Consider the following 25,137-nt stretch of genomic DNA (forward strand, 5'->3'; position numbering starts at 1 on the left):
TGCCTGCAATGCGGGATACCTGGGTTAGATCCCTGGGTCAGGAAGATACCCTTGAGAAGGAAATGGCAACCTACTCCAGTATTCTTGCCTGGAGAATCCAATGGACGGAGGAGCCTAGTGGGCATGGGGTCACAAAGAGTTGGACACGACTGAGCGACTTCACTTTCACTTTGACTTTAGCTACTGAACAGTAACAACTTGTTTCCCTGCAGAACAGGATATGTACTTCATGACTTACATAAGGCAAAACTTTGTTTCCAAGCTTAGTTTATTTTAATCACTCCAAACACCCTTAGCATAAGCCTGAGAATCTAAAATACACTGTTGGGTAAAGGTATTACTTCTCTCAATTCTCCTACTTTTTGAATGAATCTAGTTGAGTCCTCTTAATTCCTGCTGGTGTCACTTAACCTATAATGAATAATTTGATGGACAGAAAGCCAACAAACAAAAAACTGCTGCTGCCATCTCAATGGTCTGCTTTACTCAGCTATCAAAATGCCGTGTCCCCAACTGATAGAAAATACCTTATGTTCCAGGTTCTCAGAAATTGAGGGCTTCTTCTAGGATTTTCATTACTCAATAGGACAGATTTCATCCTTATCAGGAATAAAATGGTATGGAGTTAACAAATCCTTATTACTAGAATTAGAGGAACAATTATTCATTAGATTCTCTTAGCTCTCAGTGACAAATCCCATTGTGTTATAGGCATAAAACTGGAACTCAAAAATCTCTCTCTCACACACACACACACACACCAGTCCAGAGACTGATGAAAATCCAATTAAATTTTCATTTAACTATGTATTCTTTCAAGAACTGTGGCTGTGTCTTGTTTACCATTCTAGCATCTGGTCCACAGCCTGGCTCAGAACAAGCATTCAATCAATACTTGTTGAACAAATTAGCAAAATCTGTAGATGCATATAATTTTTCAAATTTTATTGAAATATTAGTTGATTTACGATGTTATGTCAATTTCTGCTGCACCACAAAGAGATTCAGTTACACACACACATACATATATATTCTTTCAAATTCTTTTTCTTTTCATCTTCTTTTCCATTACGCTTTATCACAGGATACTGAATATAGTTCCCTGTGCTATACAGTAGGACCTTGCTGTTTAGCCACACTATATATAACACTTTGCATCTTTTAATCCCAAGTTACCAATCTTTCCCTCCCTCACCTACCTTCCCCTTGGCAACCACAAGTCTGTTCTTTATGTCTGTGAGTCTGTTTCTCTTTAGTAGATACATTCATTAGGTACATGGTAAAGTGATTCAGTTATTCATATATGAGCGAGTGAAGTCGCTGAGTCGTGTCCGACTCTTTGTGACCCCATGGACTGTAGCCTACAAGACTCCTCTGTCCATGGAATTTTCCAGGCAAGAGTACTGGAGTGGGTTGCCATTTCCTTCTCCAGGGGATCTTCCCGACCCAGGGATCGAACTCAGGTCTCCCACATTGCAGGCAGACACTTTACCGTCTGAGCCACCAGGGAAGTCCCTTATTTGTATATATACACATACATATTCTTTTTCAGATTATTTTCCATTATTATCATAAGATATTGAATATAGTTCTCTGTGCTATACAGTAGGACCTTGTTGCTTATCTATTTCCCCATATTTGCCTGTTTTTAAAACTTTTCTTTTTTTAAAACTTAGTTGGTTTTGGCTGCACTGGGTCTTTGTTGCTGCCCCCTAGTTGAGGCGTATGGACTCTTCCCAGAGCAGGGATTGAACCCGTGTTGAACCCTGAACTTCAAGGCAGATTTTCAACCACTGGACCACCAGGGAAGTCCTAGTATGTACCTGTTAACTCCAAATTCCTAATTTATCCCTCCATTGGCCTTACATGGAAGCCAAAAACTACAGCTAAGAAGCAGAAACTACCTTTACTCATGGAATGAACTCTCTAATTTGTCATATCATATTCCTACGATAGGGTTTTTTTTTTTTTTAAGTAAAATATTCTTTTTTTTTTTTTTTTTAAGTAAAATATTCTTATAACCACATCTTCATTCAAAGAAAAGGGAAATGTAGATTAAGAGGGTGTATGAAAAGCAGAACATTGAATGGTGTTTAATACAACTAAATTTGTGCATGGAAAGAATACATCTTAAATCAGAATTATGCAACAACTCTAGAAAGCAACTGACTTTGCAGTCCCTCATCTAGTTCTTCTGGATCCATCATTATTGGAGATGTTGAATAGTACTGCATCTCCTTTAAGCTTTGAATTGATGTTAAAAAAAAAAAAAAGTCTCTCAAGTGGCTGCTCAGTTCAGTTCAGTTCAGCCGCTCAGTCGTGCTCGACTCTTCGCGACCCCATGAATCACAGCACGCCAGGCCTCCTGGTCCATCACCAACTCTGGGAGTTCACTCAGACTCACATCCATCGAGTCAGTGATGCCATCCAGCCATCTCATCCTCTGTCATCCCCTTCTCCTCCTGCCCCCAATCCCTCCCAGCATCAGAGTCTTTTCCAATGAGTCAACTCTTCGCATGAGGTGGCCAAAGTACTGGAGTTTCAGCTTCAGCATCATTCCCTCCAAAGAAATCCCAGGGCTGATCTCCTTCAGAATGGACTGGTTGGATCTCCTTGCAGTCCAAGGGACTCTCAAGAGTCTTCTCCAACACCACAGTTCAGAAGCATCAATTCTTTGGTGCTCAGCCTTCTTCACAGTCCAACTCTCACATCCATACATGACCACAGGAAAAACCATAGCCTTGACTAGACGGACCTTTGTTGGCAAAGTAATGTCTCTGCTTTTGAATATGCTATCTAGGTTGGTCATAACTTTCCTTTCAAGGAGTAAGCGTCTTTTAATTTCATGGCTGGAGTCACCATCTGTAGTGATTTTGGAGCCCCAAAAAATAAAGTCTGACACTGTTTCCACTGTTTCCCCATCTATTTCCCATGAAGTGATGGGACCGGATGCCATGATCTTTGTTTTCTGAATGTTGAGCTTTAAGCCAACTTTTTCACTCTCCTCTTTCACTTTCATCAAGAGGCTTTTTAGTTCCTCTTCACTTTCTGCCATAAGGGTGGTGTCATCTGCATATCTGAGGTTATTGATATTTCTCCCGCAATCTTGATTCCAGCTTGTGTTTCTTCCAGTTCAGCGTTTCTTATGATGTACTCTGCATATAAGTTAAATAAGCAGGGTGATAATATACAGCCTTGATGTACTCCTTTTCCTATTTGGAACCAGTCTGTTGTTCCATGTCCAGTTCTAACTGTTGGTTCCTGACCTGCATACAGGTTTCTCAAGAGGCAGGTCAGGTGGTCTGGTATTCCCATCTCTTTCAGAATTTTCCACAGTTTATTGTGATCCACACAGGCTGCTACTTGCTTCCAATTTTACTTTAAAGGTCTAAGAAAAATTCCAGGACATTGTCATAAAGTTTGTGCAGACTGTCGGTTTTAAAAAAAGTCACAACTTAAATGTTGAGAGTTAGGCTTTATTCGGCAGAAATTTTCAGGGCTTAAGCCCAGGAGGCAGCATCTCAAGTAACCCTGAGAGAACTGCTCCGAGGAGTGTGGGGAGGAGTCAGGTCATATGGAGGTTTGCAACAAAGGGCAGGAAGTCTGAACATCAAAGGTATTTTTGTGAATTAAAGAAAACCAGATATCTTGAGTCAAGGAATTTGGTGATTTTCTATACATGAGAAAATGAAAGAGTCTGGGTTTATGGAAATCATTTCTTTTGTATGCATCTCAGCTATCTAGGGCCAGTATCCTGCCTCTTTCCCTCAGTGCTAACCTTAGCAAGTGGCTGCTGGATCACAGGTTGTTCTTCTTGGTTGCCCTGGAGGCCTAGAATCACTGATGACTGTGGCATCCTTGTTTATTGATATGGCAGGAAATACTCCATTTCTCAAGACCTATTATAAGACTGGATTCAGGCCTGAAAGAAATAGCCCAAACTTAAGTCCTTCCATCTCTTATTGTACTCTTCACTGAACTTTAGTTTTCAAAAGCCCTTCGGGTTCTGTCTCAGCAATTTAAATGCTGTGAAATTGGTGGGGTCAGATAGCACAGATAGGGAGGACAATGGGGCCCAGAAGGCTGAGTGCCTTGCTAGGAGTTAGACAGACACTTGATGTAAAAGCAGGCACCAGACCCTGACCCCTCTGCCTCCCAAAGCCTTCTGGAGATTGGACAGAAAAACAGGTGGCCGGAGAAAAGAAATGGAAATGAAAATAGATCTGAGGAGAGGTGGAGGGTTTGGAGGGGAAAGGAAAGTGCATAAGAAGGCAGACATTGAGAGGTAGAGATAAGGTAGTAGAAAGGGTGAGGGGCTGCTTCCAAGGAGAGTGAGATAAGGCAGCATATCTGGGGCTTCCGGTGAACCTCATTCCCTCAGTGGCAAAACTAGACCAGAGAGGAGGAGGTTTGCTCAAGGATGTCCAGTACTTTTCCACGTGGACACTGGAACCTGAATCCAAGTCCTCTGATCCCACTCATGGGATCTTCCTTTGGCTGATCACAGAGAAGATGGGCCAGAGGGCAGAAACCCGAGAAGGCCTGAGGCAGGCAGGGGCAGAGTCCCAAAAGGAGTGGACAGAGAGCTCTGCCTAAGTCTGGCAGAACCCAGGTGGCCGAGTCCCAACAATTTTCATGAGCCCCTAATCTTCCAGCTTCTGGTTCGAAGGCGGTGAGGGGAAATGCCTCCCACCCCTGGCCCAGTATTCAGGGACTTTCAGAGTGAGAGATGGTCAAGGGCTTTTGGAAACATCATGGCAGCAATCAAACATCAAACGACTGATATTTCTGAACGGCCACAATTTCTTTTTTTTTTTTTTCTCACAATTTCTTAAGAAACATTCTGAAACACTAGAGATGAAAATGGTTAAAGAGCAGGCAAAATCTGTCGAGTGGCATTAGGGAGTTACCGAAGCATTCGGAACCTCTTGGCTCTGAGGTCTATTCAAGGGTCATAAGTCTGGAAGATCCTGACTTTAGTTCAGTTCAGTCACTCAGTCGTGTCTGACTCTTTGCAACCCCATTGATTGCTGCATGCCAGGCCTTCCTGTACATCACCAACTCTCAAGAGTTTACTCAAACTCATGTCCATTGAGTCGCTGATGCCATCCAACCATCTCATCCTCTGTCTTCCCCTTTTCCTCCTGCCTCCAATCTTTCCCAGCATCCGGGTCTTTTCAAATGAGTCAGTTCTTTGCATCAGATGGCCAAAGTATTGGAGTTTCAGCTTCAGCATCAGTCCTTCCAGTGAATATTCAGGACTGATTTCCTTTAGTATGGACTAGTTGGAGCTCCTTGCAGTCCAAAGGACTCTCAAGAGTCTTCTCCAACACCACAGTTCAAAGGCATTAATTCTTCGGCGCTCAACTTTCTTTACTCTCACGACTCTCCTATCCCTACACGACTACTGGAAAAACCATAGCTTTGACTAGACGGACATTTGGCAAAGTAATGTCTCTGCTTTTTAATATGCTGTCTAGGTTGGTCATAACTTTTCTTTCAAAGATCTATCCTGCCTTCGCCTAACTCCAAAAGGCGTCTTGTCCACACAGTTCTGGACTATTTTCGGAAGTGTTCGGGGTCAGCACGAGAGAAGGCGCCCTCTGGCGGCGGAAATTATCACTATTTCCATCCCACCCCAGCACCTGGGTTGGGCCGGCATGCGCAGACGCAGTTGCGCGCCGGCGGCCGTTCAGACCGGATGTGGGTGCTGCTGAGGTCACTTCCGGCGGGTGACGGTGCGGACGGGTCAGAAGCGTAGAGGCGGCGGCAAAATGGCGGCGCCTGAGGAGCGGGATCTAACCCAGGAGCAGACAGAGAAGCTGCTGCAGTTTCAGGTAGCAGCGAGCACTCGGTGCAGCGAATGTTGCCGCGGGCTAGGGAGTGGGTCCCTAGAGGAGCCCAGAACCCTGCTCAGATTGGGCCCGAGATTCTTCTCAGACCAGCAGACGGCCCCCTCCCCCCCAGCCGCCAACTGCCCTGCTAGGTGCCCCCGGCCTCCGAACCTCTGTCTGTCCCCGGCCTTCCAGGAATGGCTGCGGCCAGACCTGCTCTCGCTGTCTCTCATCAGAGGGTCAGCTCTCCAGGTTCCCCTTTAGCAGTGCCCGTCCTTAGCCATCCTTTCCAACCAGGTTACCGGTTGGACCCTCTCCGCCCACGACTCTGGATCCGCTGAGATGCTTAATCCCCACCGTGGAGTTGGCCTCGTTTCGGGTCTCTGTTAGAGCTTTTCACCAACTTCCCCATGCCATTTCTACAAACATTGAGGGCTTTTTAGGTGCCAGGTCCTGTGTTGGGCGCTTTGGTAGGGCGGGGGCAGAAATGGCCCCCACCCTAAAGGTGTGGGAGGACACCTCGTATTGAAACAATGCAGCGTTGTAAATGTCATCTGTGCCTTCTGAAGGGGGTTATTTCCTGGAGCTGATTCCTGGACTCACGCGCTTGACTCTGAGGAGGATGGACGGTACACTTGCTGCAGTCTGCCTCGTTTTAGTGGATGTGTAGGTTAAACACTTTTGACACTAAACACCTTATCCCTGAGCTGGAGAATCCGGTTGGAGGAAACTTAGGTTACCTTGGCTCTGTGTTACCCTAATGGGTACCAGTTTATTTCTGCGGTACATGTCTTGAGTGTTTACCCCCTAAGGACGTTGTGGAGATCACAGTGAGTTTATGGATGTTTAAAGGGCTTCGTAAACAGTAAACTTCTCTCAAACAGTATTGCAACTGTTAATCCTTATTTAACTTAGGGTAGAATTAAAGTTAGTGGTGCACCTATTTCCTAATATAAACTGTGCTAAGTATTCATTAATTCCGCGATATTTACCAAGAACTGTAGTGCTCAGGCCACAACACCAAATGGTTAGAATACCATTTATTGAGTGTGGTGGTCTAAGTACTTTGCTGAAACACTTAGCACACTAATGCATTTTATACAAGAGTTTAATTGTTTAATACAACAATTGTATTTAATACAGTGGCCCTATGAGATTCATATAGTCACAATCTCTGTTTTAAAGATGAGGGATATGAGGCTTAAGAAGTAACATGCCTGGTTTACACAGCTAGTAGGTTATGGTGTCAGATTTAAAGCCAGGTCCCTTGCATTTCCTCAGCATTTCCTGAGTTCTTGAGGTGATGCTGTGCAACACGTGGGAGTAGCAGTGTACAGCTGAAAGTGGAATGCCAGTGCTCTAATACTGTCTTTTTTTTTTTTTTCCTTTTTGTAAGTTCTAGCTTTTCTGTGGTTTCCTCGATTTCGCTGTAGTTAATTTTGAAGTGTTTTCTCTTAAATCAAGCAGTGGGTTGGAAGCGTATAGATTGGAAAATACTGTCATAGGAGTAGTTGACATTTGATTGGAGTTCTGAGTAGAGAAATTGATGATACAGCAGATTAGAATTAGAATGAATAAAGAGCGAACAACTAGCTTCCACTTCCTGGTAGACCACTAATTTCAGAGTTTTGTTTAACTTTGGCAGATCATTTTATTCCTTACAACTCTTGAGAGATAAGCCCTTGTATGGTTTTAAAGTGTAATGAGGTGATGTGAACCGTAAACGAGTCATGAAGTACTAAGTCTGGTCCTGGAAGAACATGAATATGTGGTAGCATTTCTGAGATAAAGTGCATGGGAACCTCTGTTTTTGTCTTCACTGGGTATTTCTATCAATAAGAGAGGTGAGTAGCAGGTTAGAATTGTATTAAGATTGCTTTATTTAATAAGGCAAGTACATTTTACATTTGTGTGTTCTCTAAGCAATTGCTTGGATCAGGTTCACCATCCAGATTACCATTAACACTCCGAAATTTACTAGGTGTCAAGCATTATACCAGGTATTTGATGTACATTAACTTTTTTAAACCTTTTCATAACACTGTAAGGTGTTAACCCCAATTCAGTGTATTAACGAAGAAACAGGTTCTGTGAGGCCAGGTAACTTGCTGAAGTAGTAAGTGACAGAGATTTAGAAATCCATACCCATAGCCATCTTGCCTATAAGCTAATGGAGAAGCCAGATATATACATAAATAATCGATATTTTTCAGTGTATTAGTGCTCATAAGTATAATAAACATAGGGGTATAAACCAAGGAAATTTAGGGAATAATAGTATTGATGAAGGTGGGAGGGGTAAAGAAGTTGGCTTAGTAGTTACCATTAAGTTTCTACTGTGCCTCAGGCATGGTGCTAGACAGTTTATAACCATTATGCGTAATTCTCACAATAGCCTTGTGAAGGTGCCACAGGTCGTATGCCTCCTAGGTAGGGAAATGGGTCTATTGAAGTATTTTCTCCAGATAATTAAGCTATTAAGCAGTGGGGATGGAATTAGAATTAGAAATCTAGTGGGTCTAGATCTGAACTTAAAGGCTGGACTCCTTCCACTGTTCTTTGCTACTTTGAAGGAGGAATGAAATAACTGGAGGTGGGCAGGAATATGTTCATAGCTGAGAGATGACTGTGAAATAATGTGGAATGTGTTTGTTGTGATGGATTTCAAGAATTGGAAGTTTAAAATAAGACTGGAAAGGTAAATTAGAGCCAGATTTTGGAGGCCTTTCAGAGCAATGTTCAATGGTTTAAAGTTTAATCTGTAGGCATGAGGAGCCACCAAAGGTTTTTTCTAACTCTCGAGTGAAATAACACTGGGTTTCAAGTTTGCTTCACTAAAAGTATGGAGCGTGTGCTTGGACTCTCCACAGGGATCAGAGCAGATGATACTGCTAGGAGTCAGTTTTTAATAATGTTGCTTCATTTTATATATTGAAATTAGCAAAAAGTAAAATATTTTGGAAATCTCAGGTTTCTTCTGTTTTACTGTTTTTGTGACATGTGATTTGATTGGAACTCCTTAGGGTATATTTAGCAGGTTCTCAGTCCGTATTATGTCCTTTAAGATTTTTCTAGTTATTTTCTCCTCTTTATTTTGGATCTAGTTGAATATGAGTAAACGATGCCATATTTGTTTTAGGTGCTTCAAATGGGAAATAATGGGTTTTTAGGGGAGCTAATGCAAATACGGGGAAGGTCATTTGTATTGAAGTCCATTTTTCCAAGTTTCCAAGTGTAGCAGACTTTCGTGGTGTACTGCCTCTAGGTTTTGTTTGAACACCTGGAGAAGAATGACATGGGCAAAGAGAAGGGACCGAAGGAGCTATCCGTGGCCACTAGAGGAAGAGTTCTTTTCTTCTGGTATAGGAGTATGAAATTTGAGGTTTGAAGATGTATTTATTTTTATGTTGTTTGAACACTTATTGGGCTCCCCTGGTGGCTCACATGGTAAAGAATCTGTCTGCAATGCAGGAGACCCAGGTTCAATCCCTGAGTTGGAAAGATCCCCTGGCGAAGGAAATGGCAACCCACTCCATTATCCTTCCCTGGAAAATACCATGGACAGAGCAGCCTGGCAGGCAGTAGTCCATAGGGTCAGAGTCAGACATGGCAGACTTGAGTGACTAACACACACACAGTTATCGAACATTTACTTATCCAAAGTGCTCTAGATGCATTGTATCATTAAGTCCTCCCAGTAAGCATGGTGTAGGTTCTGGTGTTGGTGAGTAAACTAGGATGAGGATATAGTTTACCTAAGGTTAGTGATGAGCTTAGAATCCAGAAGTCTGGTTCTCTTTCCTGTCACCTAACACTGCCTCTCTGGCTTTAGGTTTTGATTTTGTTTTCACCTACAGGTGAGTGAGTAGGGCCAGTGGAAATAGTATGGGACACTTTTAAGACAGAAAACACAATAAAGAAAGTCCAAGAGTGTGATTCTAATCCTGGAAATCATCGCTAACGTGAATTCTCTTAATCTCCTCTACGTGAAGATGGACTTTTTAAGGAGAAGGGAAGAAGAATCCCCCAAAGTGGGAATGAACAGGGAGCACCATTGTCTCACTTCCATACCCACAGGTAGGAGAGAGAAAACGGGAGAGGGCTTCAGTTCAGTTCAGTTCAGTCGCTCAGTCATGTCTGACTCTTTGTGACCCCATGAATCGCAGCACGCCAGGCCTCCCTGTCCATCACCAACTCCCGGAGTTCACTCAGACTCACGTCCATCGAGTCAGTGATGCCATCCAGCCATCTCATCCTCTGTCGTCCCCTTCTCCTCCTGCCCCCAATCCCACCCAGCCTCAAAGTCTTTTCCAGTGAGTCAGCTCTTCACATGAGGTGGCCAAAGTACTGGAGTTTCAGCTTCAGCATCATTTTCTCCAAAGAAATCCCAGGGCTGATCTCCTTCAGAATGGATTGGTTGGATCTCCTTGCAATCCAAAGGACTCTCAAGAGTCTTCTCCAACACCACAGTTCAAAAGCATCAATTCTTCGGCGCTCAGCCTTCTTCACAGTCCAACTCTCACATCCGTACGTGACCACAGGAAAAACCATAGCCTTGACTAGACGGACCTTTGTTGGCAAAGAAATGTCTCTGCTTTTGAATATGCTATCTAGGTTGGTCATAACTTTCCTTCCAAGGAGTAAGCGTCTTTTAATTTCATGGCTGCAGTCACCATCTGCACTGATTTTGGAGCCCAAAAAATAAAGTCTGACACTGTTTCCCCATCTATTTCCCATGAAGTGATGGGACCAGATGCCATGATCTTTGTTTTCTGAATGTTGAGCTTTAAGCCAACTTTTCCATTTTCACTTTCATCAAGAGGCTTTTTTTTCAGTTCCTCTTCACTTTCTGCCATAAGGGTGGTGTCATCTGCATATCTGAGATTATTGATATTTCTCCCGGCAATCTTGATTCCAGCTTGTGTTTCTTCCAGCCCAGTGTTTCTCATGATGTACTCTGCATATAAGTTAAATAAGCAGGGTGACAATATACAACCTTGACATACTCCTTTTCCTATTTGGAACCAGTCTGTTGTTCCCTGTCCAGTTCTAACTGTTGCTTCCTGACCTGCATACAGATTTCTCAAGAGGCAGGTCAGGTGGTCTGGTATTCCCATCTCTTTCAGAATTTTCCACAGTTTATTGTGATTCACACAGTCAAAGGCTTTGGCATAGTCAATAAAGCAGAAATAGATGTTTTTCTGGAACTCTCTTGCTTTTTCCATGAGGGAGTATTTTTAGGGAAAAGCCAAGCTTCAGTTAGAACATGAAAGTGAAGGAAGTGCTCAGGGAATTTAAGGATGGATGGGCTTCCCTGGTGGGTCAGAGGTTAAACGTCTGCCTGCAATGTGGGAGACCTGGTTCAGTCCCTGGATCGGGAAGATCCTCTGGAGAAGGCAGTGGCACCCCACTCCAGTATTCTTGCCTGGAAAATCCCATGGATGGAGGAGCCTGGTAGGCTGCAGTCCATAGGGTTGCTAAGAGTCAGACACAACTGAGCAACTTCAGTTTCACTTTTCACTTTGCTGCATTGGAGAAGGAAATGGCAACCCACTCCAGTGCTCTTGCCTGGAGAATCCCAGGGATGGGGGAGCCTGGTGGGCTGCCGTCTATGGGGTTGCACAGAGTTGGACACGACTGAGCGACTTCACTTTCACTTTTTAGGGGATATAGCTAATATAGCAGGGCTTTTAATTCTAAACAGAATCCTAAAAATGTGCTAGACTACTTTCCAGGAAGTTTTGGCAGCCCATGGTCTCACTGAGAGGATGTGAGACGACCTGCTTCTCCACATCCTTGCCAGCATTGGATGGTATCTTTTCAGTTTTTGTCAATCTGATTAAATTTTCAGAGTCCTTACCTCAATTTGCATTTCTAGTGATAGTGGTAGTTATAATTCTTGATTTTTGTTTTGCAGTCACTTGAGTTTGAACAGCTAATGCAAACACTTGTTTTAAGCTATTTCAAATGGAAAAGAGTAGGAACATAAGAGTGACAGATTGGCTTATCAGTCTCTGTTTTAAAAAAATAGAGATAATGCATGTGTCCCACATTAAATGGAAGTTATGTTTTCTGGTTGCCAAATAAAATGTGCTGATTTTCAATTTCATTGTTCTGTAAACTCCTGATTGTGGATGAGATTGAAGTTCTTTTGGCTATTTATGGTTAGTTATTATATAAATTCCCTGTTTATCCTTTGTTCACTTTCTTTTGGATTATTTGACATTTTCTTAGCAGTTTGTACAAGTTCTCTATACTGGACGTGTATAGCAAATATTTTCTTTCATGACATCATTTATCTTTGCTTGTTATCTCTTCCCTTCAGTTCAGTTCAGTCACTCAGTTGTGTCCGACTCTTTGCGACCCCATGCATCGCAGCACGCCAGGCCTCCCTGTCCATCACCAACTCCCAGAGTTCATTCAGACTCACGTCCATTGAGTCAGTGATGCCATCCAGCCATCTCATCCTCTGTCGTCCCCTTCTCCTGTCCCCAATCCCTCCCAGCATCAGAGTCTTTTCCAATGAGGCAACTCTTCGAATGAGGTGGCCAAAGTACTGGAGTTTCAGCTTTAGTATCATTATCTCTTCCCTTAGACTTGTTTAAAATTGTCGACTGATTGCCTTTTTGTTCTTTCTGGCCTTTTGATTGTCTATTTTGTGTAAGAATGCCTTCCACTTAATGAGGTTATACAAATGTTCTCTATTGTTTTAAAAATATTTTACAGATATATTTTTAAAATCAGGTCTTTAATCCATATGGAATTAATTTCTGTATATATGAGATGAGAAACCAACTTCACATTTTTCCAGTAAAGACTGTAGGTTAGCTAAATAGTCAGTTCCTCCCCCAACTGATTTGAGTAGTCCTCTTTATCATACTTCTCCATAACCTATTTGCTAGTAGCATTACTGAATTAATAATACCAGCTTTATATCAAATTTTAATATCTGAGAGGACAGGACTCTCTCCCTATTCTTTTTTTAGATTATTGGTAATTCTTACAAGTTCTTTCATGTACATTTAAAAATCATTTTGTGCAGCCATGGAATTATAGAAATTGCTTAAAATAATATATTAATTTGGGACTGGGTGAAGTTCAGGAACATGTACATTTCTTTATTCAGATGTCACATGTCCCTTAAAATATTTTTGGTTACTTTCTTTTAGATTTTTGTACGTTCCTTATTGAACTTATTCCTAGGTATTTTGTAGTTTTGGTCACCCTGTGAATGGGATACCTGTTTATTTCTAAGTGGTTACCAATAGAAACACTGTGGTATTTTGCATATTTATCTAGTTGTTTTTTTTTTTAACTTTATTTTCTATCCAGTTTCTTATCATGTTTTCTGATCATTACTAATTTTCTAACTGCTAATTTTCTAGTTTTATGTCTTGGGCTCTTTTAATAGCAGTTTTATTGAGATATAATTCACATATAAATTAACCCTTTTAAAATTGTAAATTAATCCTTTTAAAGTATGCAGTTCAATGGTTGTAGTATATTTACAAAGTTGGGGAGTCATTACTGCTGTGTACTTATAGAGTATTTCTGTCACCTCAGGAAGAAACCCATTAGCAGTCACTCCCCATTCTTTCCTTCTCACCCCTGGTAACCACTAATCTATATTCTGTCTCTAAGGATTTTGCCAGTTCTGGGCATTTGGTATTAATGGAATCATATACTACACAGCCTTTTGTGTCTCACTTCTTTCATTTAGCATAATGTTGTCAAAATTCATCCATATTGTAGCCTGTATCGGTATTTTTTTTATGGCCAGTAATATTTCATTGTGTGGATAAAACACATTTTGTTTATCCATTCTTCAATCCATGGCCATTTGTATTGTTTTCACTTTTCAGCTTATTAATACTGCTACGAATTTGCATACCAGTTTTTATTGGGACATGTTTTCGTTTCAACTAGGAGTAGAATTGCTGGGTCACATGGTAACTTTAACTTTTTGAGAAATTGCCAAACTTTTTTCAAAGCAGTTATACCATTTTCCCTAGCAGTAGTATGTGAAGGTTCCTGTTTCTCCACATCCTTACTAACATTTGTTAATCATTCATCTTTGAAACCTTCCTAAAAGTGTGAGATATTATCTCGTTGTTTTGATTTGCATTTCCCTAATGACCTAAATAATGATGGGCATTTTTTCTTGTGTTTATTGGCCATTTAGAGCTTCCCTGGTGGCTCAGATGGTAAGGAATCTGCCTGCAATGCAGGAGACCCAGGTTCGACCCTTGGGTCAGGAAGATCCCTGGAGAAGGAAATATCTACCCACTCCATTATTCTTGACTGGAGAATTCCATGGACAGAGGAGCCTGGCGGGCTGCAGTTCGTGCGGTCGCAAAAGATTTGGACAGGACTTAGCAACTAAACAAAAAAGATACTGAATTTAGTTCCATGTGTTACGCAGTAAATCCTTGTTGCTTGTCTATTTTATGTATGGTAGTTTGTAGCTTTTAATCCCATTCTCTTACTAATTTATCTCTCATCTCCTCTTATTCCTTTCCCTTTTAGTAATCATGAGTCTGTTTCTGTTTTTGTATATAGATTCATTTGTACTATATTTAGATGCCATAGATATGGGATATGATATGCATCTTGTTCTGTCTTCAGTTCAGTCTCTCAGTGGTGTCTGCCACTTTGTGACCCCATGGACTGCAACACGCCAGGCCTCCCTGTCTATCACCATCTCCCGGAGTTTACTCAAATTCCTGTCCATTGAGTCGGTGATACCATCCAACCATCTCATTCTCTGTCGTCGCCTTCTCCTCCGGCCTTAAATCTTTCCCAGCATCAGGGTCTTTTGAAATAAGTCACTTCTTTGCATCAGGTGGCCAAAGTATTGGAGTTTCAGCTTCAACATCAGTCCTTCCCATGAACAGTGATCAGTGATCAGTCCTTTCAATGATCAGTCCTTCCGGCCATGTGGAGATACCGCACGTTGAAGGTCAGAGAAACCCCAGTAAGACGGTAGGCGCTGGAATGGCTGTGAGGAGATACCCCACACCCAAGGGCAAAGGAGAAGCCCCAGCAAGACAGTAGGAGGGGCGAATTCGCGTTTAGAATCAAACCCCATTCCCGCCAGAAACTCCTAGAAGGCTCAAAAAATCTTGGTGTGCACCAGGTCCCAAGGACCCCACAGAGACTGAGAACTGTGTTTGAGCATCTCCTGTGGAGGTATGGGTCAGCAGTGGACTACAGCAGGGACAGGGGCTCTGGGTGTGGGTATGGCATAAGTCCTCTTGGAGGAGATTGGCGTTAACCCCACCATAGACCTGCCAGAACGTACACAGGACTGGGAAATAGATTGTTGGAGGGTACAACAGAACCTTGTGCACCAGGACCCAGGAGAAAGGAGCAGTGATCCCACAGGAGACTGTCTCGGACTTGCCTGTGGGTATCCGGGAGTCTCTGCCAGAGGCGTGCGTTGATGGTGGTCTGCTGCAGGGTTGGGGGCACTGAGTGTAGCAGTACATGCATGGGATCTTTTGAGGGAGATCCCCATTATCTTCATTACCTCCACTATAGTTTCAGTTCAATTCAGTCGCTCAGTCGTGTCCGACTCTTTGCGACCCCATGAATTGCAGCACGCCAGGCCTCCTTGTCCATCACCAACTCCCAGAGTTCACTCAGACTCACAACCATCGAGTCAGGGATGTCATCCAACCATCTCATCCTCTGTTGTCCCCTTCTCCTCCTGCCCCCAATCCCTCCCAGCGTCAGTCTTTTCCAATGAGTCAACTCTTTCCATGAGGTGGCCAAAGTACTGGAGTTGCAGCTTTAGCATCAGTCCTTCAAAAGAACATCCAGGACTGATCTCCTTCAGAATGGACTAGTTGGATCTCCTTGCAATCTAAGGGACTCTCAAGAGTCTTCTCCAACACCACAGTTCAAAAGCATCAATTCTCTGGCGCTCAGCTTTCTTCACAGTCCAACTCTCACATCCATACGTGACCACAGGAAAAGCCATAGCCTTGACTAGACGGACCTTTGTTGGCAAAGTAATGTCTCTGCTTTTGAATATGCTATCTAGGTTGGTCATAACTTTCCTTCCAAGGACTAAGCGTCTTTTAATTTCATGGCTGCAGTCACCATCTGCAGTGATTTTGGAGCCCCAAAAAATAAAGTCTGACATTGTTTCCACTGTTTCCCCATCTATTTCCCATGAAGTGATGGGACCAGATGCCATGATCTTCGTTTTCTGAATGTTGAGCTTTAAGACAACTTTTTGACTCTCCACTTTCACTTTCATCCAGAGGCTTTTGAGTTCCTCTTCACTTTCTGCCATAAGGGTGGTGTCATCTGCATATCTGAGGTTATTGGTATTTCTCCCGGCAGTCTTGATTCCAGCTTGTGCTTCCTCCAGCCCAGTGTTTCTCATGATGTACTCTGCATAGAAGTTAAATAAGCAGGGTGACAATATACAGCCTTGACGTACTCCTTTTCCTATTTGGAACCAGTCTGTTATTCCATGTCCAGTTCTAACTGTTGCTTCCTGCATATAGGTTTCGGAAGAGGCAGGTCAGGTGGTCTGGTATTCCCATCTCTTTCAGAATTTTCCACAGTTTATTGTGATCCACACAGTCGAAGGCTTTGCCATAGTTAATAAAGCAGAAATAGATGTTTTTCTGGAACTCTCTTCCTTTTTCCATGATCCAGCGGATGTTGGCAATTTGACCTTTGGCTCCTCTGCCTTCTCTAAAACCAGCTTGAACATCTGGAAGTTCATGGTTCACGTATTGCTGAAGCCTGGCTTGGAGAATTTTGAGCATTACTTTACTAGCGTGTGAGATGAGGCAATTGCGCAGTAGTTTGAGCATTCTTTGACATTGCCTTTCTTTGGAATTGGAATGAAAACTGACCTTTTCCAGACCTGTGGCCACTGCTGAGTTTTCCAAATTTGCTGGCATATTGAGTGCGGCACTTTCATAGCATCATCTTTCAGGATTTCAAGTAGCTCAACTGCAATTCCATCACCTCCACTAGCTTTTTTCGTAGTGATGCTTCCTAAGACCCACTTGACTTCTCATTCCAGGATGTCTGGCTTGGCTCTAGGTGAGTGATCACACCATCGTGATTATCTTGGTCTTGAAGATCTTTTTTGTACAGTTCTTCTGTGTATTCTTGCCACCTCTTCTTGATATCTTCTGCTTCTGTTAGGTCCATACCATTTCTGTCCTTTATCGAGCCCATCTTTGCATGAAATGTTCCCTTGGTGTCTCTAATTTTCTTGAAGAGATCTCTAGTCTTTCCCATTCTGTTGTTTTCCTCTATTTCTTTGCATTGATCGCTGAGGAAGGCTTTCTTATCTCTCCTTGCTATTCTTTGGAACTCTGCATTCAGATGCTTATATCTTTCCTTTTCTTCTTTGCTTTTCCCTTCTCTTCTTTTCACAGCTATTTGTAAGGCCTCCCCAGACAGCCATTTTGCTTTTTTGCATTTCTTTTCCATCGGGATGGTCTTGTTCCCTGTTTCCTGTACAATGTCACGAACCTCCATCCATAGTTCATCAGGCACTTTGTCTATCAGATCTAGTCCCTTAAATCTATTTCTCACTTCCACTGTAGAATCATAAGGGATTTGATTTAGGTCATATCTGAATGGTCTAGTGGTTTTCCCTACTCTCTTCAATTTAAGTCTGAATTTGGCAATAAGGAGTTCATGATGTGAGCCACAGTCAGCTCCTGGTCTTGTTTTTGCTAACTGTATAGAGCTTCTCCATCTTTGGCTGCATAGAATATAATCAGTCTGATTTTGGTATTGACTATCAGGTGATGTCCATGTGTAGAGTCTTCTCGTGTTGTTGGAAGAGGGTGTTTGCTATGACCAGTGCGTTCTCTTGGCAAAACTCTATTAGCCTTTGCCCTGCTTCATTCTGTATTCCAAGGCCAAATTTGCCTGTTACTCCAGGTGTTTCTTGACTTCCTACTTTTGCATTCCAGTCCCCTATAATGAAAAGGACATCTTTTTTGGGTGTTAGTTCTAAAAGGTCTTCTAGGTCTTCATAGAACTGTTCAACTTCAGCTTCTTCAGCATTACTGGTCGGGGCATAGACTTGGATTACCATGATATTGAATGGTTTTCCTTGGAAATGAACGGACATCATTCTGTCATTTTTGAGATTGCATCCAAAATACTGCATTTCTGACTCTTTTGTTGACCATGATGGCTACTCCATTTCTTCTAAGGGATTCCTGCCCACAATAGTAGATATGGTGGTCATCTGAATTCACCCATTCCAGTCCATTTTAGTTTGCTGATTCCTAGAATGTCGACGTTCACTCTTGCCATCTCCTGTTTGACCACTTCCAATTTGCCTTGATTCATGGACTTAACATTCCAGGTTCCTATGCAATATTGCTCTTTACAGCATCAGACCTTGCTTCTATCACCAGTCACATCCACAACTGGGTGTTGTTTTTGCTTTGGCTCCATCCCTTCATTCTTTCTGGAGTTATTTCTCCACTGATCTCCAGTAGCATATTGGGCACCTACTGACCTGGGAAGTTCCTCTTTCAGTATCCTATCATTTTGCCTCTTCATACTGTTCATGGGGTTCTCAAGGCAAGAATACTGAAGTGGTTTGCCATTCCCTTCTCCAGTGGACCACATTCTGTCAGACCTCTCCACCATGACCTGTCCATCTTGGGTGGCCCCACACGGCATGGCTTAGTTTCATTGAGTTAGACAAAGCTGTGGTCCGTGTAATTAGATTGACTAGTTTTCTGTGTTTATGGTTTGTGTGTCTGCCCTCTGATGCCCTCTCATGGCATCTACCGTCTTACTTGGGTTTGTCTTACCTTGGACGTGGGGTATCTCTCACGGCTGCTCCAACAAAGCACAGCCACTGCTCCTTACCTTGGACGAGGGGTATCTCCTCACTGCCGCCCCTCCTGACCTTGAACATGGAGTAGCTCCTCCAGTGGAGTAGCCACTATAGTTTGGCCCCAGGTAAATAGCAAGGAGGAAACACAGGTCCACCCATCAACAGAAAATTAGATTAAAGATTTACTGAGCGTGACACCACCTGTCAGAACAAGACCCAGTTCCCCCTCAGTCAGTCTCTCCCATCTGAAGCTTCCATAAGCCTCTTATCCTTCTCCATCAGAGGGCAGACAGACTAGAAACCACAATCACAGAAAACTAATCTAATCACATGGACCACAGCCTTGTCTAAGGTCTTGGTGGAGAGTTCTGATAAAATGTGGTCCACCGGAGAATTCTTGCCTTGAGAACCCCATGAACAGTATGAAAAGGCAAAAGATAAGACACTGAAAGATGAACTCCCCCGGTTGGTAAGTACCCAATATGCTACTGAAGATCAGTGGAGAAATAACTCCAGAAAGAATGAAGAGACGGAGCCAAAGCAAAAACAACACCCAGTTGTGGATGTGACTGGTGATGGAAGCAAGGTCCAATGCTGTAAAGAGCAATGTTGCATAGGAACCTGGAATGTTAGGTCTGTGAATCAAGGCAAATTGGAAGTGGTCAAACAGGAGATGGCAAGAGAGAACTCAACATTTTAGGAATCAGCGAATTCAAATGGACTGGAATGGGTGAATTTAACTCAGATGACCAACCATTATATCTACTACTGTGGGCAAGAATCCCTTAGAAGAAATGGAGTAGCCCTCATAGTCAACATAGTCCGAAATGCAGTACTTGGATGCAGTCTCAAAAATGACAGAATGATGTCCGTTCATTTCCAAGGAAAACCATTCAATATCATGGTAATCCAAGTCTATGCCCCGACCAGTAATGCTGAAGAAGCTGAAGTTGAACAGTTCTATGAAGACCTATGAGACCTTCTAGAACTAACACCCAAAAAAGATGTCCTTTTCATTATAGGGGAGAGTTTTGCCAAGAGAACACACTGGTCATAACAAACACCCTCTTCCAACAACACAAGAGAAGACTCTACACATGGACATCACCAGATGGTCAACACCAAAATCAGACTGATTTTCTGTCTTACTTAGTATGATATTCTCCAGGCCCATCCATGTTGCTGCAGATAGCAATAGTTCATTCTTTTTTTATGGCTGAGTAATATTTCATTGTACATATATGTGTATGTATGTGTACACGCTGTATCTTTTAACTGAAGTATAGTTGGTATACAATATTATATAAGCTACAGGTATACAATATAGTTATTTGCAAGTTTTAAAAGTTTACTCCATTTAATAGCAGTTAATTAATTATTTTGATTGTGTTGGGTCTTAGTTGCTAAACTGGGCTTTCCCTAGTTGCCAAGCAACTAAGGGTCTGCTGTCTGGTTGCAGCATGTTGGCTTCTCATTGCCATGGCTTATCTTGTTGCAGAGCACAGACTTTAGGGTGTTTGGGCTCAGTAGTTGTGATAAATGAGCTTAGTTGCCCCACAGCATGTGGAAATCTTCCAGGACCAAGGATCAAACCCGTGTCCCCCGCATTGGTAGGTGGATTCTTTACCACTGGACCACCAGGGGAGTCCAAATTTTGACCATTTTGTTTTGTGTTTTTCAGGTATATACCCAGGAGTGGAATTGCTGGGTCATACGGTAGTTTTGTTTTTAGTTTTGTTTTTTAGTTTTGTGGCTACACCAATTTACATTCCCACCAGTGGTGTGCAAGGTTCCCCTTTTCTTTACACCCTTGCCAGCGTTTATTTGTGTTCTTTTTATGATAGCCATTCTGAGAGGTGTGACATGATAACTCCTTGTGGTTTAGACTGTGCATTTCTCTAATAGCTAGTGATGTTGATCATTTTTTCATGTGCCTGTTGGCCATCTGTGTGTCTTTGGAGAAATGTTTATTTCAGTCTTCTGCCCATTTTTTGATTCCATTATTTGGGGGTTTTTTGATGGTGAGTTATATGAGATGTTTGTAATATTTTGGATTATTAAACCTTTGTTGGTTGCATCATTTGCAAATATTTTCTGCCATTCCTTTAGGTTGCTTTTTTTTTCCTTTTTTGATGCTTTCCTTTGCTGTGCAAAAGCCTTCACCTTTGATTAAGTCCCATTTGTTTATTTTTGCTTTTATTTCTTTTGCCTTGGAAGACTGATCTAAGAAAACATTGCTCTGATATATGTCCAAGTATTTTTGCCTGTGTTCTCTTCTATGAGTTTTATGGCTTGATGTGTTATATTTAGGTCTTTAAACCATTTTTATTTTGTGTATGGTGTGAGGGAGTGTTTCTCATTTCATTGTAGCTGTCCAGCTTTTCCAGTACCACTGCTGAAGGGTGTCTTTTCTCCGTTTCATATTCTCGCCTCCTTTGTCATTAATTGACTATAGATGAGTAGGTTTATTTCTGTCCTTTGCCCATTTTTTAATTGGGCTATTTCTCTTGTTATTGAGTAGTAAGTATTCTTTATGTATCCTGAGCACAAGTCTTTTGTCAGATATATCATTGGCAAAATGTTTTCTCTCATTCTCTGAGTTGTCTTTTCACTTGGTGGTGTCTCGGAAGTTTTTTAATTTGATGAAGTCCAATTTACTTGCTTTATCTTTTGTTGCTTGTCCTTTAGCAGTCATATCTAAGCAACCATGGTGTAATCCAGAAAAATTTACACCTGTTTTCTTCTAAGACTTTTGTTTTAGCTGTTATGTATAAGGTCTGATTCATTTTTAGTTAATGGATTTTAGATAGGGGTCTAACTTCATTCTTTTGGATGTGGATATCCAGTTTTCCCAACACCATTTCTTGAAAAGATTATTCTTTCTCTACTGAATAACCTTGAAACCCTTGTTTAAAATCAGTTGACCATAACTAAGGATTTATTTCTGGACTCTGGTTTCTGTTTCATTGGTCTGTCTCTATCCTCATGCTGTTACTACACTGTCTTTGACTATTGCAGTTGTGTAATAAGTGGAAGTCAGAAAGTAGTCCTCCTCCAACATTGTTTTTCAGAAGTGTTTTAGCTATTCTGGATCCTTTTCATTTCCAAATAAATTGTAGCATCACCTGTGTCAATTTCTACAAAAAAGGTAACTGGGACTTTGATAGGAATTACCAGCTGGGACTTTGATAGGAATTGCTGTTTACTCTAGATCAATATGGGGAGCCTTGCTATCTTAATACTAAATCTTTCGGTCCAGGAATATGAGAATTTTTCCATTTATTTAAGTCATCTTTAGTTTCTCTCGATGTTTTGTAGTTTTCTGTGTACGAATCTTGCACTTGTTTTTATTAAATTTATTCCTACATATTTTATTCTTTTTGATTATACTGGGAAAGGAAATGTTTTCTTAATTTTATTTTCAGGTTCATTACTAGTGTATAGAAATACAGAAATATAACTGATTCTTGTGTACTGATTTTGCATTGTTCAGCTTGGTTGAACTCATTTTTAGTTCTCTATTCATTTTTTTTAAACTTTAGGTTTTTTCTATATATAAGATTATGTTATCTGTGAATAGTTTTGCTTCTTATTTTCCAATCTGGGTGCCTTTCCCCTCCTTCGTGCTTAAAAGTTTTAATATAGTGTGGAATAAAAATGGCCAGAATAAACATCTTTGTCTTGTCCTAATCTTAGGATGAAATCATTTAGTCTTTGACCGTTACTATACTAGCTGTATTTTTTTTAATTTATTTATTTTTAACTGAAGGTAATTGCTCTATAGTATTATCTTGGTTTCTGCTGAGCATCAACATGAGTCAGCCGTAGGTATACCTCTGTCCCCTCCATTTGGAATCTCCCTCCCCATCCCGCCCTTCTACGTTGTTGCAGAGACCTGGTTTGAGTTCCTTGAGTTGTGCAGCAAATTCCCACTGGCTGTCTGTTTTACATATGGTAATACGTGTTTACATGTTACTGTCTCCATACAGTCCACCTTCTCTTTCCTCCTCCCCTCTCACCTGCCTTGTCCATAAGTCTGTTCTCTGTGTCTCTGTCAGCTATGAATGTTTCTTGGATCAGGGTGAGAAAGTTCCCTTCTATTCCCAGTTAAATTTTCATCATGAAAGGGTGTCTTGGGTTCTTAAAGGGTATGAGATAGTGCATGTAAAGTACCTGATAAATACTAGGGCTCTATCTAAAAAGAGGCTGTTTGGGAGATTGTTCAGTTGTGCACACTTTTTTTACATTTCTGTATTCTTCCAGGGAATATTTGATAAAAGAGTAGAATTGAGAATTTGTAAGAATGTTATCCTTTTTTAAAATTGGAATTAGAAGACAAACACTTATCAAGTAGCCTGACATATACTTGCGGAGAAGGCGATGGCACCCCACTCCAGTACTCTTGCCTGGAAAATCCCATGGACGGAGGAGCCTGGTAGGCTTCAGTCCATGAGGTCGTGAAGAGTCGGACACGACTGAGCTACTTCACTTTCACTTTCACTTTCATGCATTGGAGAAGGAAATGGCACCCCACTCCAGTGTTCTTGCCTGGAGAATCCCAGGGATGGCAGAGCCTGGTAGGCTGCCATCTATGGGGTCACACAGAGTTGGACACGACTGAAGCGACTTAGCAGCAGCAGCAACATATACTTGAAGGAGTGCAAGTCCTCTTCAAAAGAATACATACAGAAAGTATTTTAAACAGAAGACTTGTCTGGTATTTTTCACATATACGGAATTAACTCTGATTTGGGAATTAAAAGTGTTAATTAAACTTTGTAAAGTTTTTTCACTTGAAAATTCTAATTTAGCTTATTAGTTTTGGTATCCTTGGATACATTTTTTATAAGCTTAATATTAATACATTATATTTCATTAGCTTTTACATAGTCTTTTCAAGACGCTTACTCCTTGGAAGGAAAGTTATTACCAACCTAGATAGCATACTCAAAAGCAGAGACATTACTTTGCCAACAAAGGTCCGTCTAGTCAAGGCTATGGTTTTTCCAGTGGTCATGTATGGATGTGAGAGTTGGACTGTGAAGAAGGCTGAGCGCCGAAGAATTGATGCTTTTGAACTGTGGTGTTGGAGAAGACTCTTGAGAGTCCCTTGGACTGCAAGGAGATCCAACCAGTCCATTCTGAAAGAGATCAACCCTGGGATTTCTTTGGAGAAAATGATGCTGAAGCTGAAACTCCAGTACTTTGGCCACCTCATGTGAAGAGCTGACTCATTGGAAAAGACTTTGAGGCTGGGAGGGATTGGGGGCAGGAGGAGAAGGGGACGACAGAGGATGAGATGGCTGGATGGCATCACTGACTCGATGGACGTTTGGGTCTGGGTGAACTCCAGGAGTTGGTGATGGACAGGGAGGCCTGGCGTGCTGCGATGCATGAGGTCGCAAAGAGTCGGACACGACTGAGCGACTGAACTGAACTGAACTGAGTCTTTTCACATGCAATGTGATGACAGTTTGATTCTGTCTTCCTCTCTTTATTTATTAATAGGGAGTCTTCTATAAAGATATACGTTCCCTTACCTGTTTAGTTATACTAAGTTATAGTATGTATAGGGCTTCCCTGGTAGCTCAGCTGGTAAAGAATCTCCCTGCATTGTGGGAAACCTGGGTTCAAACCCTAGTTTGGGAAGATCCCTTGAAGGAGGAAATGGCAACGCACTCCAGTCTTCTTGCCTGGAGAATCCAAGGGACAGAGGAGCCTAGTGGACTACAGTCCATGGGATTGCAGAGTCAGACATGACTAAGCATAGCACACAGTATGTATAATAAAGGCAAGATAAACATTTAATCCTTTCAATTATTAGTTTTTAAATAATGGGTTGATTCCCAGCATCCTAGAAAGTAACCAGCCAGATTTTTAAAATTTTAATTGTAAATTTTTTAAATTTGCAATGAAGTCACAGATGTAAACATATTTAATGTTGTACATTTCATGCCATTGTGCTTATTGAGGCTTAGATTGGGCCATCTTTGACAGCTGTGAATCTGTTTAGGTTGGTTCCTGATGGCCTTTTTTTTATTTATTTAAGGAAAACCTAATAGATACACAATTTTATTTTTCCAGAATCACAGAAAATAATTCCCTTTTGAGTTTGTAAGAGCCTTGTGTTTCTGTTCCTAAAGACTTTATTATATTGACATGGCCCCAGTAGCCTTTGATAGCTTTTTAACTTTCTGAAGTTATAAGATGTTTGACTCATCTTGGGCATTTTCTACCTAAATCTTGAATTAGCCATTTCTCCAGGAAGTGTGTGTGTGCCTTGGCTCATTGCGTTTGGGTTGGGCTAGAACTTTCTAGTTACTAGAACTAGGAAGTACATATATAACACAGACACACACATATATTTGTATTTATTTAATTCATGATGAAACAGTTTTATATTTCCAATTCAAATTCAGGACTGCTAGTTAAAATTCTGCACTATGTTTCACCTCTCCTTTCTCT

The 25,137-nt window shown here is 41.6% G+C and overlaps 1 protein-coding gene across 3 annotated transcripts in view; it reads left to right on the forward strand.

Annotated features, from left to right (window-relative positions):
- The first annotated feature begins 5,724 nt into the window (after positions 1-5,724).
- FAF2 (Fas associated factor family member 2) overlaps positions 5,725-25,137 on the forward strand; it is a 69,053-nt gene continuing 49,640 nt past the window's right edge. For 2 of the 3 annotated variants that reach the window (XM_019964675.2, XM_070793297.1), the window contains exon 1: positions 5,725-5,837. In XM_019964675.2, coding sequence (XP_019820234.1) covers positions 5,775-5,837 — 63 coding nt within the window. In that variant the 5' untranslated portion in view covers positions 5,725-5,774. Of the gene's footprint in view, positions 5,838-6,403; positions 6,501-25,137 lie in introns of all 3 variants that reach the window. The other variant, XM_070793296.1, reaches the window with a different exon arrangement.

Source organism: Bos indicus, chromosome 7 (assembly GCF_029378745.1).
Source record: "Bos indicus isolate NIAB-ARS_2022 breed Sahiwal x Tharparkar chromosome 7, NIAB-ARS_B.indTharparkar_mat_pri_1.0, whole genome shotgun sequence".
NCBI lineage: Eukaryota > Metazoa > Chordata > Mammalia > Artiodactyla > Bovidae > Bos > Bos indicus.